We start from the raw sequence: 14,173 nt of genomic DNA on the forward strand, positions 1-14,173 counted from the left end.
GCTTTGATGACAATTTTACAAACTATAAAGAGCTTTGGAAATCATCTGCCCACAGAGGCCAAAGAGATTTCAATTTCTGATCAACTAAGAGTGACTGCCTAGAGTAATATATTGAAAATAAATTCTGAGGTGGTATCCAACCTCAGCAAAAATGACAGGTGATTGACTAGTGATGTCTGTTATGGGTACAGCATTAGAGTAACACCATACATATTGTATATTTGTCATCCTACCTTTCATCTTACGCCCCATTTTATAAATGAAGCAAATTGAAGCCCAAAGAAGTCAAAGAGGTTGCCCAAGGTCATACAGCAACAAAACCCATGAAGCTGCAGAGAAGGAGTATAGGAAGAGTGGCGTTCCTCCCTTCAACCCACCTGAGCTTTCCTCGTCCTCCTGCCTGCTGGGGTTCAGGGCCATGACCTGTACAGTCACTGAGTTGCGAGAGACCGTGCCACCACTGCGCCCTGGAGGCCACACCTTGTGAGTCTGCATGTGTTTCTTGACATTAGACTTCTGGGCAAAGGCACGGCCACATGCAATGCACTGGAAGGGTTTCTCACCAGTGTGGCTGCAGGAAACAAGGCTTGTCAGCACCCTTGTGTAGAAATGGAGATGTGGCCTCAGCCCAGGAGCTCATGGCCACCTGGAAGGCCCAGACAGAACATCTAGATGTTGCTGGCCACCAGATACAACTGGCTACCATTCTGACACCATGAGGACAGGCCCACTTGCTGAGGTAAGCAGACCAGAGAGAGAAAAACCCTGAACTCTTGGTGACATTACTGAGCTGCTGAATCAACCAGAGCTAACTGTCTCCATGGCCATCCCATACTGTGAGATGAAACATTTCCTAACTATTCAAGCTCATTTAAATAAGGATTTGTTATTTGAAGGAGAAAATATCCTAGCTGTCACAGCATAGCACTTGTATCATTACTTACTATTTTCCTTCAAATCAATTCTGTGTTTTAAAACTTAAAATATTTTAAAATGAAGCTTCCTTTTGTTATTGTATACAGAAAACCACCTGTCATAAATATGACATAACCAAAAATGTAAGAATTTATAAAACAATATTAAGATCTAGAGCTGTACTGTCCAATAAGGTAGACACAAACCACACAGACTATTGTAATTTAAATTCATTAAAATAAAAAATTCAATTTCTCAATCATACCAGCCACATTTCAAGTGCTCAATAGCTATATATGGTTAGTGGTACCCCATTAGACAGTGCCCTTTGGGGCATTTCCATCTTTGCAGAAAGTTCTATTACACAGCACCAGTATAGACCAGTGGTTATCAACTGTGATTGATTTTGCCCTTCAGGGAACCTTTGGCAATATCTGGAGACATTTTTGGTTGTCACAGCTGAGGAATAAGGAGTGCTATTGGCACTCCTTTAATGGTTAAAGGTCAGGAATGCTACTAACCCTTCTACCAGGCACTGGTAAGACCCCCACAGAAAAGAATGTTGTGATCTGTGATCTAAAATGTCAACAGTGCCAAGGCGGAGACACCCTGTTCTAAAGAAAAGACTGCCTGCCATGGTTGGAATCTGATGTGTGCTCTCCCTCTTTCTCTCCCTCCCCCTCCCCCTCTCATAAAACATGAGCTAGCAATGTGAGAGGCATTAGGACAGACTAGCACCAAATTGAGGCTTTCTCCTTTGACTCTCCAAGGACTCAAAGAAATTGAAGAGAGTAATTTTCTCACTATGTCTTTCAAAACTTTTCAAAACCATGTCCTTGAAACACCTAAAATTATCTCATGTCCCAATTACCCCACTCTGAGAAACACTGAACAAGTCCACCCCTCAGAAGAAAAACCTGAGTACCAGAGTGGTTCCCTGCATGCTCTTGGGACAAGAAGTTGGTCCTGAGTGAGCAGACAGAGCCATATTTGCAGAGCATGGCAGCCCTTGAGGCAGAGGTGAGGACTGAGGCACCCTCATGCCTGCAAAGCCCCTATCAGTTCAAGTGCATTTCTCCTCCTACCTCACCCTATTTGGACCTTCCCCATCAAAGTGGGCAGGACCCACAGCTTTCACAGACCCTCCACTGCTTCTGGAAGAGAAGAGGGAAAACCGTCCTGATCTGGACTGAAGCTCTGAGAATCACAACAGGACAGATGAGGCCTTGGTCACCACCCAGGCTAGGGGGCTGGGAAGGGCGCCTTACTTCCACTGCAGATGGCTCCCCAGCCAGGGCTGCCCGGAAGCCACCTGCCCCATCATGCCTGGGTACCTTCGGATGTGCTGCTGCAGGTCGAAGTTTTTGGTGAATGACTTGTCACAGTATGAACACTTGAGTTTCTGAGCCTTTGGTTTCCCTGCAGCTGAAAGACAAAGTGGGAGGAATGGGATGGTGAAGCTATGGGTACAACTATGGGTGCCAGGGCAGCCTCCAACCGTTCTACTCCCTGGACCTGGGGCCAGAAATCCCAGACCCTGGGAAGTATACACTCCTGGACAGGCAGAAGAGGCACAGGTGAGCCTCTCCCAGTGCTGCGGGGAGGAAAGCCCGGGACATGCTCTGGATGGGAAAGCAGGACAAACCCCTCAAAGGTTCCCCTCTGGCTTAGGATAAAATCTAGCCTCTCTGCTGTGGCCTACAGGGTTCTGAATTCTCTGCTTCCTGCCAACCTCACTATTCTCTCCACCTCGCTCTAGCAGACTCCTTGCTAACCTTGGAAGACCTCCAACATGGCCCCACCTCAGGACCTCTGAACCTGCTGTTCCCCTTGACCTGGCATGCTTGTCCCTCGGATAGCCACAGGGCTGCTCCCTTCCCATCCCTAAGTGGATGGGTGGCACCGTTTCACCCTCTCTCCAGTATTCTCAATCACAACACCCCATTAACCTCCTTCCCAGAGTAACCCATAAATATTTCTCTGTCCATCCTTCCCATTAAACGGTGGGATAGGGAAATCCCGGACCAAGAGGCTAGATCCCCGGTGCCTGACACCAAACTCAACACACGTTTGTGAAAGAAAGGCAGCGTAAAAGTAGTTGACTGGAAGGCCCTGAAACATTCTCAATTTCTCTGCCCTTCTCACCCCCAGCACTTTCTGATACTGGCCCCATCCCCATACCTAGCATCTCCAAAGCAGTGGCAGACACTGCTTCTTGCCTGCCTGATATCCATTCTCCCCTTCTTTCCTCACATGTGCTCCACTTAAGAGAAACATCCATGTTCTTGGATAAAAGAGACATTTCCCAGCTTCCTTTGCTGCTAGATATGCTCACGTGACTAAGTTTTGACCAATGAGATGTAAGCAAAAGCATCATGCAGAACTGCTAGAAGCTGGGCGATGCCCCCTTTACCCTTCTTACTGCCTAAATATGAAAATGCTGACTGGAGCTCCAGTAGCCACCTTACGCAATGAGGAACCCTGAAAACAGAAGCCAGACACTAGGGATGGCAGAGCAGAAAGATAGAAGAAATGTGGATTCCTGGTGACCATACAGGCACACGATCTCCTGATTGCCTACCTCTGGCCTTGTTTTGCACAGGAGAAAACCAAAATTCTATAATTTTCAAGTCACTCTTATTTTGGATTTGTCATTACATGCAACCAAACGTAACCCTAATCATCATAAAAGGGAAGACTAGATCTAAGCAGCCTGTGGCTGGACCAATGCTGAGGAAAGATGCTCAGGCTGTGGGCCCACCTTCTGGGAGTCCACTGGCACCTTTGGCCCGTCGGGTCTTCAGCACTGGTGGGGAGTCAAAGGTGGCCACCGTGCCCCCAGTGGCGCTGGTCATGGGGGCAGTGGGGTTGGGTCCTTTTGGTTTGAATCCCTGTTTGCCGGGGCTGTACACTGGGGGGGTGGGGTATACTGGAGCCTCCACACACTGGTTTGGCACCTAGAAGGACAGCAGAGTCAGGGAGTGAGCTCTGGGAAAGGAGGGGAAAAACCGCCCCAGCCAGAGAGACCCTCATAGTGGCCCTGGCTGATCTCAGCCACTCCCCACCTACAAAGCCATCCTAATTCCTCCACCTAGCTCAGTCACCTCAGTCACTCCCAAGACCCCAGAAGGCTGGAAGCAGCTTTGGAGCCAGGTTGTCTGGGTTCAAATCCTGACTCTGCCATTGATTTTTTTAAAAACAAGGGAAGTGTGCATTTTAGAGAGGAAACTGAATTCAGAGGGCCCTATTTCAGACACCTTCTATAGGCCAGGTATTCTGCTAAGTGCTAAGGATGCAAAATCAAAGACTCAGGCTCCAACCTCAAAGACCACCCTCGTCTACATGGAAAATAAAGAGTAGCAGCTCCCCATGTGCTGGCCCCTCTGCCTACCAGGCCACGGTCATCCTCTCAGCATCTCACTTACTTAACTTTTCTTTTCTTTTTTTTTCCTGACTCAGGTTTATTTGTACAAATAGCACAAGAGGACACCAGCTCCATGCAGACAGCAGCTCAGGGGTCGCACCAGTCCTTCTGTCCTCACACCCGCAGACAGAGGACTCTACTGTGGAGCCTTCGTGGGGGCCTGGGCACTTTGGTAGCTGGAGCCTGAGCTGAAGCTGGGGCTGCACCTGCACCCGCAGCCTGGGGCTGGGTTGGAGCCTTGGCCTTGGCCTTGGCCTTGGCCTTGGCCGGCACAGCTGAGACCCTTGGTGATGTGGGCACGAGCACATTTCCCAAGCTTGGGGTGAGCGATGTAGGCAAGTCGACTGAGCTTGTGGCTGCCGCCCTTTGGAATTGTGGGCTTGACCTCCTTGGGCTTTACAAGGGCCTTGACAGCCTTGGCATGTGCACTCATGGCCTTGGCGTTTTGGCCTGCATCTTCTTCAGGCCCTTCTTGTGCTTCTTGTCAAAGCACACATGTTCCTTAGGAACTTGGGGTCTACCCGCTTAAGAGATTCGTATCTTTGTGATCAGGGTTTCTTGATGCCATTTCTGTACCATTTTGGGGACTGGTTGTGCGTGGTGTGGTTCTTGGACTTGGCCATGTCTGTGCCCAAGTCCATGGCTCCTGAAGAGACTGGAACCAGAAGAGCTTAACTTTTCTTTTTTAATTCAAAAAGTCCTTAGAGAAGCTTGCTTTAGTCTCCCAGACTAGGGCAAATCCTCTTGCAGGCTCTCATAACATCACATAGCTGGTGGTGGAACTTCCCCACTGGTCTGGTTCTCCTTACATTTAGATGCTACCTGATATAGAATGTCTATATGGCCAATTCCATATAGACATGACTCTGGGATAATGCCCTGAAATGCAGGCAGGCTCTTTCTGTTATAACCATGCCCCTAGCACTGGTATCTTGAAGATTCTGAACTCTTACCACCTTGAGAGTAGACTGCTTGTAGCCCAGAGCTCTTCAGCAGGGCATTAGTACAGTACGTACGGTGCGTTGATTACATAATGACCTCAGTCCTTTACCTCTCCCTGTTCTCATGCCCTTTGCAATGTGACTTTGGAGCTTTTCCCATTAAGAGATGGCATCTATTTCCTTATTTCTTAAATCTAACCTGGCCTTGGACCTACTCTGACCAGCAGAAGTGACACTGTGTCACAAGCCTAAACCTCAAGAAGCCTTGAGCATTTCTGCTTGCATTACTATATCTCCACCACTGCCATGAGAACATTCCTGGGTGAAAGATACATGGGGCAGAGCTGGATTATCCCACTCACCCCACCCCAGGCCATGCTAGAGCAGCCAACAGCCAGTCAATCTCCAGACACGGGGTGAACCCAGCCAAGATCAGCAGAGTTGCCACACAGATCACTATAGATGTGAGAACAAGAAACAGTTTTTGCTACATACCACTGAAGTTTTATGGATATTTTTCACAGAGCCACAGCTAACTAATATACCTAGCTAGTTAAAAAAATGCAAGAGACACACAGATATTTTTTGGAATCCTCTCCCCAAAACCAGGCATTCTCTGACTGTCTGAGCACTCCCAAGGGCAGCTTGTATTATGTATGCTACACCCTCTATTTCACATCTTCACATGGCTTGCATTTGACACAGCTGTGATGGCCTGATTAAAGTTCCTCTTTCCCCTGCTGTGGTCCCCTGGTCATGGTATCTCCAGCACAGTGTCTGACTCACAGCTGGTGCTCAGGAAAGGTCCAGGTTACCCATGATGACCATGACCAGTTTCTCCCCCTCCACCCTAACCCCCAGCCTCTGCTCACCTCCAGGGGTGGGTAGGGCTGCATTCCCAGTGCCTGGATCTCCACTGTTCCACTTCCAGCCAGGGGGGCCGTGGCACTGTACACCTCCACCACGCCATTCCCGCCAGGGTTGGGACGCCCAGGGGGACCCAGACTCTGAGGTGGGGGTGGTGGGGGTTGGGGGGGTGGAGGTGGGGGCAGTGGTGGAGGGGGTGGAGGAGGTGGCGGAGGCTGGGTGAGGTAGCTGGGCGCCGAATGCATGTTCAAGCTGCTCTGAAATCAGAAGAGAAAAAGTAAAGCATCACAGTCTCTTGACACCAGCTGTCTTGTTCATCAGTGAGGAAGGACAGTTGCCTTAGCCATGTGGAAAGAACAGCCACTCACAAGGCAGCTCAGAGGACGATGCTGAGTGGGGCCATGGACACAAAGTTTGGGAGAATTCAGAGGAGCCATCAGCCAGGCGCTGCTATTCCTTTCCTTTATGAAAGTCAGCAAAAATGGCCGTTCATGCAGGAACGAGTCCATATAGCAGGCCTAATGTCGCTGTCTTTAGAAAGGCTTGCTTGCAGAACTGGCTCTTGATTGGCATCTGAGAACTAGCCTTGTAGAAGATTCCCTATGTTGATAAGGCTCTTTCGCCCACCTGGGGCACTGACTGTACTGTATCAACTCACCTAGATTGTCTGTACAAACAATGTGACTTATGGCAAATGCCTCCTTCCTATTGGGAAATCTGGAATTGCGGTTGTTATGGCTGGGCATCTGTGACCAATCCCCAGTAAAAGCCTGAGCCCTGGAGTCTTAGGTATGCTTCCCTGGGCAGAAACACTGCACCTGTGTTGCTGCTCTTCACTGCTGGAGGAAGACATGTGTTTTGTGTAACCTCTCCCTGCTTCCCAAGGAGAACTTTGGAAACCTGCAGCTGGATTCCTCCAGACTCCAGCTGATGTGTCTTTTCCATTTCTGACCCTGCTATGTATCTTTTTGCAGTAATAAACCGCAGCCATGAGTACAACCATCCTGAATCCTGGGAGTCTTTCTAGAGAGTCACGAAATGGGTGGGTGGCCATGAAGCCCTGAAACACAGCCACTGATTCTAGAAATTTATTCTACAAAAATTATCAAGCAGGTGGGCAAAGATATGTACACATGGCTGTTACTCCAATAAATGGCAACGACCTACATGTCCACCCACAGAAGCCTGGCTACACAGAGGATGATCCATCCACGTTACAGCTGTCAAAATGATGATGCTGAGCAGTATTTCATAAAGGGTGCTCCTTTTAATTGTTCTTTCTTGGGTTCCACAGTCAAATATGTTTGGGAGAAAATCTGGGATGACAAAATTAAAAGTATTTCTTTACTGTAGGAAAAAAACAGGAACAAACCAAGGGAAGAAATAGAATGCTTCCAGCCTAGGCGAGTTTGACCAGAGATCCTTATTGTATTGGGAAATTCCAAGGGGCCAGTGTTCCAAGGAACTTTTTGGGAAATACTGATGCAGAGTTGTAGGCATAGAGAATGAGGTCAAGCCAAGGCAAAGTAAGAAAAGCAGGTTTCAGAACAGTGACTACAACGACCCTTTTATATAGGTGTGTATATTATAAATGTGTTTATTTTTTAAAAGCTATTTCTATTTTTATTTGCATTCAAGGTCAGGAAAACCAACATTTTGATAGTATTTCCTTTGAGTGGAAGGAGTATGACTGTGTGATTGACTGATTGATTTCCCAACTTTCATTCTGAAAAATTTCAAAAGACAGAAAGGTTGCAAAAAGAATACATTGAACAACCTTTTTTTTTTTTTTTTTAAATATGTCTTTATTGATTTCAGAGAGAGGAAAGGAGAGGGAGAGAGAGAGAGAGAAACATCAATGATGAGAGAGCCACTGATGGGCTGCCTAGCCCGCAACCCTGGCATGTGCCCTGACCGGGAATCAAACCCCGATCGCCTGGATCCTAGGTCGATGCTCAACCGCTGAGCCATGCCCGGCCGGGCTACATTGAACAACCTTTAAACCTCATCTGACTCACTCAGTTGTTGCCATATTGCCACATCTACAATACGTGTATGTTGTTTCATCAAGCCATTTGAGAATTAGTTACAGACATAACACTTTGTTCCTCAATACTGTACTCAATGCATCTCCTAAGAACAAGAATATTTTCCTATATAACCAAAATTCAATCACCACATTCAGGAATTGAACATTAATATAATATTATTATCTAAAATATTCAAATTCCTCCATATTCTAATTTCCCCAGTAATGCCTTTATGCTCCTACACAACCCAGGATCCAACCAAGAAATGCACACTGTAGTTGGTTACCATATCTCTTTACTTTCCAGATTATGAATAATTAAACTTTTTTTTTTTACTTTTCTTGTGTATTTTCTAATGGACAAGGGACACTTTTGTTAAGAATAAAAACAGGAGGCAAAATAGCTGGACTGTGGCTATGAAACTCCAAGTCACATTCTGGGCCCCCACTAATGTGGCAGCTTTCCCACCCACAGCAGGGTTGGGCAGGGGGAGGCTGGCCATCCTCCTCAGTGTGGGGGAGAGCAGAGTCCACACTCCCTTCTTTCTACAAGATTCTGAATCTGCTGGAGTCAACATGCAGGCCTGGAATCAAGATCCTGTGAGAAGCCAGTCCCCTCCTTACCTGCACAGGCGGGGGGCCCTGGGGCATGGGTTGGTCCAGGGATGTAAATGCCGACATGGCAGACATAAGCACATCATCGCTCACCAAGATGTTCCCCTGCACCAAGGTCTGGATCAGTGGGGACGGGGGCACTGTGATGTATGTGGAGATCTGGAGAGAAAAGGAGAGAGAGAGAGAATGAGAGAAGAGAGAGAATGAACATGTGTGAGGCTCTGGAAAGAAGCAGAGAGCATGAAGCAAAAGATCTGGGTTCCAAAGTCCCACAGACCTGAATTCCATTTCTACCTCTGATGCTTCTTGCTGCTGTGTGACCCTGGGCAAGTCATTCCACCTGTCTGAACCTCCAGTTCCCCAACTATCAATTGAGAAGAATAAGTCACACCTCCCTGTAAGGCACACCTCCCTGTATGACCCAGCAATAATACTTCCTGGCACCTATCCTAGAGAAACACATGTCCACAGGGAGTTCATGAAGAAGAGTATTCTGCACAGTGTTGTTTCTTATAGTGATGTTTCTTATAACCTCAATGAATTAAAAAATACAATATAGTCATAGATAGAGTACTATATAGCAAGTAAAAAGTATTGATGAAAAATCAAATTATATAATAACATGTGCACTATGTATTCTTATTTTTAAAAATCTAAAACAATATTACGATATAATTCCTGTGGATACTTAAGTAAGTATGTGAAAGTATCTTAGAAGGTTGAGAGGGATACCTATCAGTAGTTACCTGGGGGCAGGGGAGAGGAATAGTGCCAAAGGGGATTTGCTTTGTAGCATTCTTTACAAAGGAGAAGGGAAACATGTATTATTTGCAAACATACAAATGAATAATAAAACTAATAATACATTCTCAGGTTAAAGCAAGGATGAAAGGCAGACCTTACAAGAGGGTGTTAAAGGTGCAGTGACTGTTTTCAGTAGATGGAAAGGGTATTTTGTTTACCTGTTGCTTTTCTTTCTTTTAAATTTTCATTTATTGATTTGAGAGCGAGAGTGAGAGAGAGAGAGAGGCAGAAACATCAATTTGTTGTTCCACTTACTTATGCATTCATTGGTTGATTATTGTATGTGCCCTGACTGGGGATCAAACCCACAACCTTGGCATATCAGGATGATGCTGTAACCAGCTGAGCTACACGGCCCGAGCCAATTGCTTGTGTTCTGAAGCTATTTTCTTGCCCAAGACTGGAGGAATTTTCCCTCTCTCTTTTAAATGAAGGAAAAAAAAAGTGTGGGGGGTAATGTTTTCTGCTAACGAAACTCATAATCAAACTGTTCTGTTAGAAGATGTGCATAGCAACTTGAAAAGTTTCAATCTGCATGTCCCACGGGCCTGGGAGTGAAGGCTTTAATTTTGATAACAGGAATTATGTCTACTACAATGGATGAAGATAATGTTTTAAAGAAATAAGGAGAAGTCAGAGGGAAATTCGATTCCTTGACCTGGCATCCTGAGACGTGCCCAGCTCCCATTATGAGGATTCTTTAATCCCTCTAAGAGACCCCACCCTGGGTATCTTTGCTCCAGAACTGTGTTCCTGACTGAGGACTCTGGAAGCTGCTCCAGATACCTCCAGCCTGGCCCTCTCCCCTGACCTCCAGACTTCTCTATCTGTCTGCATCTTTATTGCCTGCACTTAAAGGTCTAAAGGGCATCTCAAATCTAACATGTCCAGCTAAATACCTGATATCCCCCCAAATCTTCTAGCCATTTTCCCCACTTTGGTTAATGGCAACTCCAACTCTGGTATCACCCTTGACTCCTCTTGATCTCACACCCCATACCCCAATCTACCCACAAACCCTGTTGACTCCATCTTCAAAATATTTCCAAAACCTCATCCTTCTCGCAACCTCTACCACCACCACCCTGATCAAGTCACCTACCACCCTCTGTCTGGATTTGTACAGGAGCCCTTTAATGGATCTCCTGGCTTTCACTCTAGACTGCCACCAAAATCTATTCTGTGTACAGCACCCAGAGTGACCTAGTTAAAGTATAAATCAGACCTTATCCCTCGTCTGCTCAAAACCCTCCAATGGCTCCCATCTCTCCAAGTAAAAGTCCACAAGTCTCAGATGATCTACCAAGATCCCCTTGCTGCCTCTCTGACCTTATATCCCACCCTCCTCCTCACTCATTCAGCTCCAGCCACTTACTTCCTTGCTGTTCCCAGAATAAACCCAGCACATGCCTGCCTTAGGACCTTTGCACTTGCTGACCACATTTCCAGGAATACTCTTCTCCAAATTGGCTGCTAGACTCATTCCCTCACCTCCTTAGGTCTCTGGTCAGATGTCACTTCTTCACAGAGCCTTCCCCAAGCACCATATACAAAAATGGCAAAAACTGCTACCCCTGTCAAGGCATATCCTGTCTCTCTGCATTTAACATCCTGAAAAAAGTGTATCTCTACCAACTTGTTTGGGTACTGTCTATCTCACTCAACTCCATGAGGGCAGTGACTTGGTCTGTTTGTCCATCACTGTACCCCTAGTGCCTGCACCATGCCTGACACATAAAGCGTGCTCAAAAAGACTTGCTGAATGGATGAACAAACAAGCAACTGAGCGAATACCTGGCGATTCGCTGGAGGAGGGGCCTGCTGGACTGCTGTGGGTGCTGCCGACGGCGTGTAGATGCTGTTGGTGGCCAACGAGACTGTGGCCAGCGGTGGGGCATTCCCCTGGCACTGTTCCCGCTTGTGGGTCATAAACGCCGGCAGTGAGTTGAACTGCTTCTTACACTTCCCGCAGAGAAAGACATCCTCATCATCTAGGGGTCACATGGCAGAAGGCGGGGGATAACCAAAAAAGCAAGAATAAAGGAGGGGGTGTTACAGTGAGAAAGGGGAGGAGACCTGCGTCTGGGTCAGGAGGACGGCAAATCTAACAGCATTCTGGGATTCCATGTGTGGGGGTTAAGTGCCAATTCTGTGCTTCCTAGGCGCTTTCCAAACCATGCAGGCACCTGTGGAAGTATCCAGCCATGTGCATGAAGGTATTGAAAGATTACAATGAGGAAACAGTCAAAGTTGAGAACTTCAGAATCTTTATCCTGTCTGAATTTACTCATCAGTCACCAGATAGGTGACATGATCACACTCCTCTGTGGCTCTGCATCCCGTATCCCTGTCAAGCTGCCTCACTCATTCTATAAGGCTCAGCTCAGATGTCCCTTCCCCCAGGAAGCCTTTCTAAAGCAGTGGTCATCATTTCTTTCTCTAGGCATGCCCCTCATGTCACACTTTCCCCAACATCACTAGACTGTAAGTCCCCTAAGGGAAGGAAATGTCTTATTTTTCATCATAACTGCAGTATCTCCAGGGTACACAGGAGGCCCTCAGTGGATGTTTGTTGAATGAATGAAAAAAATAAATGAGTGATTAGCTACAGTTAACACCACCCATTATTGAGGGCCTACCACAGGCCACTCACTGTGCTATGCTGTGGCAGAAATGTCTAATTGTCACCATGGCCAGTGTGGTTCAGTTAACTGAATGTCATCGCATGCACTCAGAGGTTGCCAGCTCGATTCCTGGTCAAGGCATATGCCCAGGTTGCGAGCTGGATCCCCAGTAGGGGGTGTGCAGAATACAACCGATCAATGTTTCTCTCTCCCTCTCTAAAATCAATAAAAACAATCAATAAAAGGAGAGGTATAACTTCCACTTTCTTCTTTCTTCCCTTCATGATCGCTGGAATGTGGACATGAAAGTGAGAGGATGGAGCAGCCATCCTAAGCAGCATGTTGAGAGCAGTATGGCCACAAGAAAGGAGTCTGAGTCTCACCATGCTCACCCCAAATGCCCATCAGTACTTCATGTAACAGAAAAATGTTAATCTTGTACAAAATGAAACAGGTAGAATAAAATGTTCCCCAAAATTGCTCCATCGAGTTAAGCCAAGCCAAAACTATGGCAGTTATCATAAGGCAGCTATAAAACAGTGGCCCAGGAACTAACCTTCTTTTATGCTTGTTTTTCAGATCTAAAGCCAAGTCACAAACCCCAGAGACAAACTCAATATCTGGTTGGGAAAGTTCCTTCCTGCATTCCATAATAAGTCTTGCACAGTCCCAGAATGCCTCGCTTTACTGACATGTGCTCAGATTTCAGTGGGACCCCAGCATTCCTAAAAAGAAAAAACCCAGCTAACCTACACCCTGGTTGGTTAACTCCAGCAACTTCCATGTTCCCAAGGAATAAAAACCCCTAAGCCCCACATTCAGCATGCAGAACCTGGGACCCTATCTCAGTGTTCTTGCCTTCCACAGAATCTCAATAAATCTGCCTTTTGCTTTTATCAGTGTCTCTGGTCTAAGTTATTTTATATCAGGAGACAAGACACAAACGCATTGATAACAAAACTATAAGAAACTTGCACTTCTTATTTATAACTGCTAAAAACATATTCCAAGTATCCTCACAAGATTCCTATGAAGTAGGACTATTATCCCCATTTTACAGATGTGAAAACTCAGGCACAGAGAGGTTAACTCACTTGCCCAAAGTCACAGAGCCAGGAACTAGAGGAACAAGGATTCAAATCCAGGTGTGTATCTCTCTGCTCCCAGTGTGGTTCCCAAGTGCTCAGATATGTTTGTGAAATAAATAACTGAACACAGACTCACACAGGGCTCTAAAAGAAATTCTTTGCCCTCTCTGTGTCTTAGGGGCATGGTCTGTAAATTGGAGAGATTCATGGTCAGCCTGTTCTTTCCATAGAAGGGAGGCTTAGAAATGACTTTTGGGTCAAAGGTACAAGCACTGCCAAGCATCAGAGCTCTTAGCCATTGCTGGTGTCAATGATCCCCACATTCACTAAGTGATTGAGAGAGGGTGTCCTCAGAGCTAAGCAGAGAAAGGCATTAGCCTGAAGATCCAGACTGGGAGGAAGGGGAGAAGGTTCAGAAACCTGGACACCACAGTGGGCAGTTCACTCCCACATCCCCTCATGAGTACCACTTGTTTTTCACAGGGAGCCACTCAGCTTTCTCACTGGTGAACCTGAGCAGATACTCACCCAGTGGCTGGATAGCAGGGGGTGCACTGACACTCTGGCCTGTTGGATCCGGGACTGCTCCTTGGCCATCCAACAATGACTGGACAGCCAGGACGGTCTGATTGTCCATTCCTGAAGAAAGAAATGCAGCCTCTTTGGAAGAAGGGCCCAGCATCCTGCTCTGACCTCACCCTTACAACCTAGACCCGCTGCAAGGCCCCCATGGCAAAGACAGCTGTGCCCCAATATACATGCTCTCCCACTTCCACTGCAATAGAACCCAAGACTTTGGCTGAAAACATGGTTCTAGAATAAAGATTATACTTCCCAGCCACTCCTGCAGCCAAGGAATATCTAAG

At 46.7% G+C, this 14,173-nt stretch overlaps 1 protein-coding gene and 1 pseudogene across 1 annotated transcript in view; both read right to left on the reverse strand.

Moving 5' to 3' along the window:
- The window catches only part of ZNF341 (zinc finger protein 341), a 34,399-nt gene extending 20,459 nt beyond the window's left edge, over nucleotides 1-13,940 (reverse strand). The window contains exons 1-6 of the mRNA XM_087818792.1: nucleotides 13,836-13,940; nucleotides 8,801-8,950; nucleotides 6,153-6,404; nucleotides 3,677-3,872; nucleotides 2,250-2,340; nucleotides 378-571 (exon numbers count right to left, since the gene is read on the reverse strand). Of these exons, the coding sequence (XP_087674918.1) occupies nucleotides 378-571; nucleotides 2,250-2,340; nucleotides 3,677-3,872; nucleotides 6,153-6,404; nucleotides 8,801-8,950; nucleotides 13,836-13,904 (952 nt within the window). The 5' untranslated portion in view covers nucleotides 13,905-13,940. The remainder of the gene's footprint in view (nucleotides 1-377; nucleotides 572-2,249; nucleotides 2,341-3,676; nucleotides 3,873-6,152; nucleotides 6,405-8,800; nucleotides 8,951-13,835) is intronic.
- On the reverse strand, nucleotides 4,378-4,962 carry LOC148092691 (large ribosomal subunit protein eL29 pseudogene; annotated as a pseudogene).
- Nucleotides 13,941-14,173: the final 233 nt, after the last annotated feature.

The sequence above is a fragment of the Miniopterus natalensis genome, chromosome 7 (assembly GCF_054644295.1).
Source record: "Miniopterus natalensis isolate mMinNat1 chromosome 7, mMinNat1.hap1, whole genome shotgun sequence".
Taxonomy (NCBI): Eukaryota; Metazoa; Chordata; class Mammalia; order Chiroptera; family Miniopteridae; genus Miniopterus; species Miniopterus natalensis.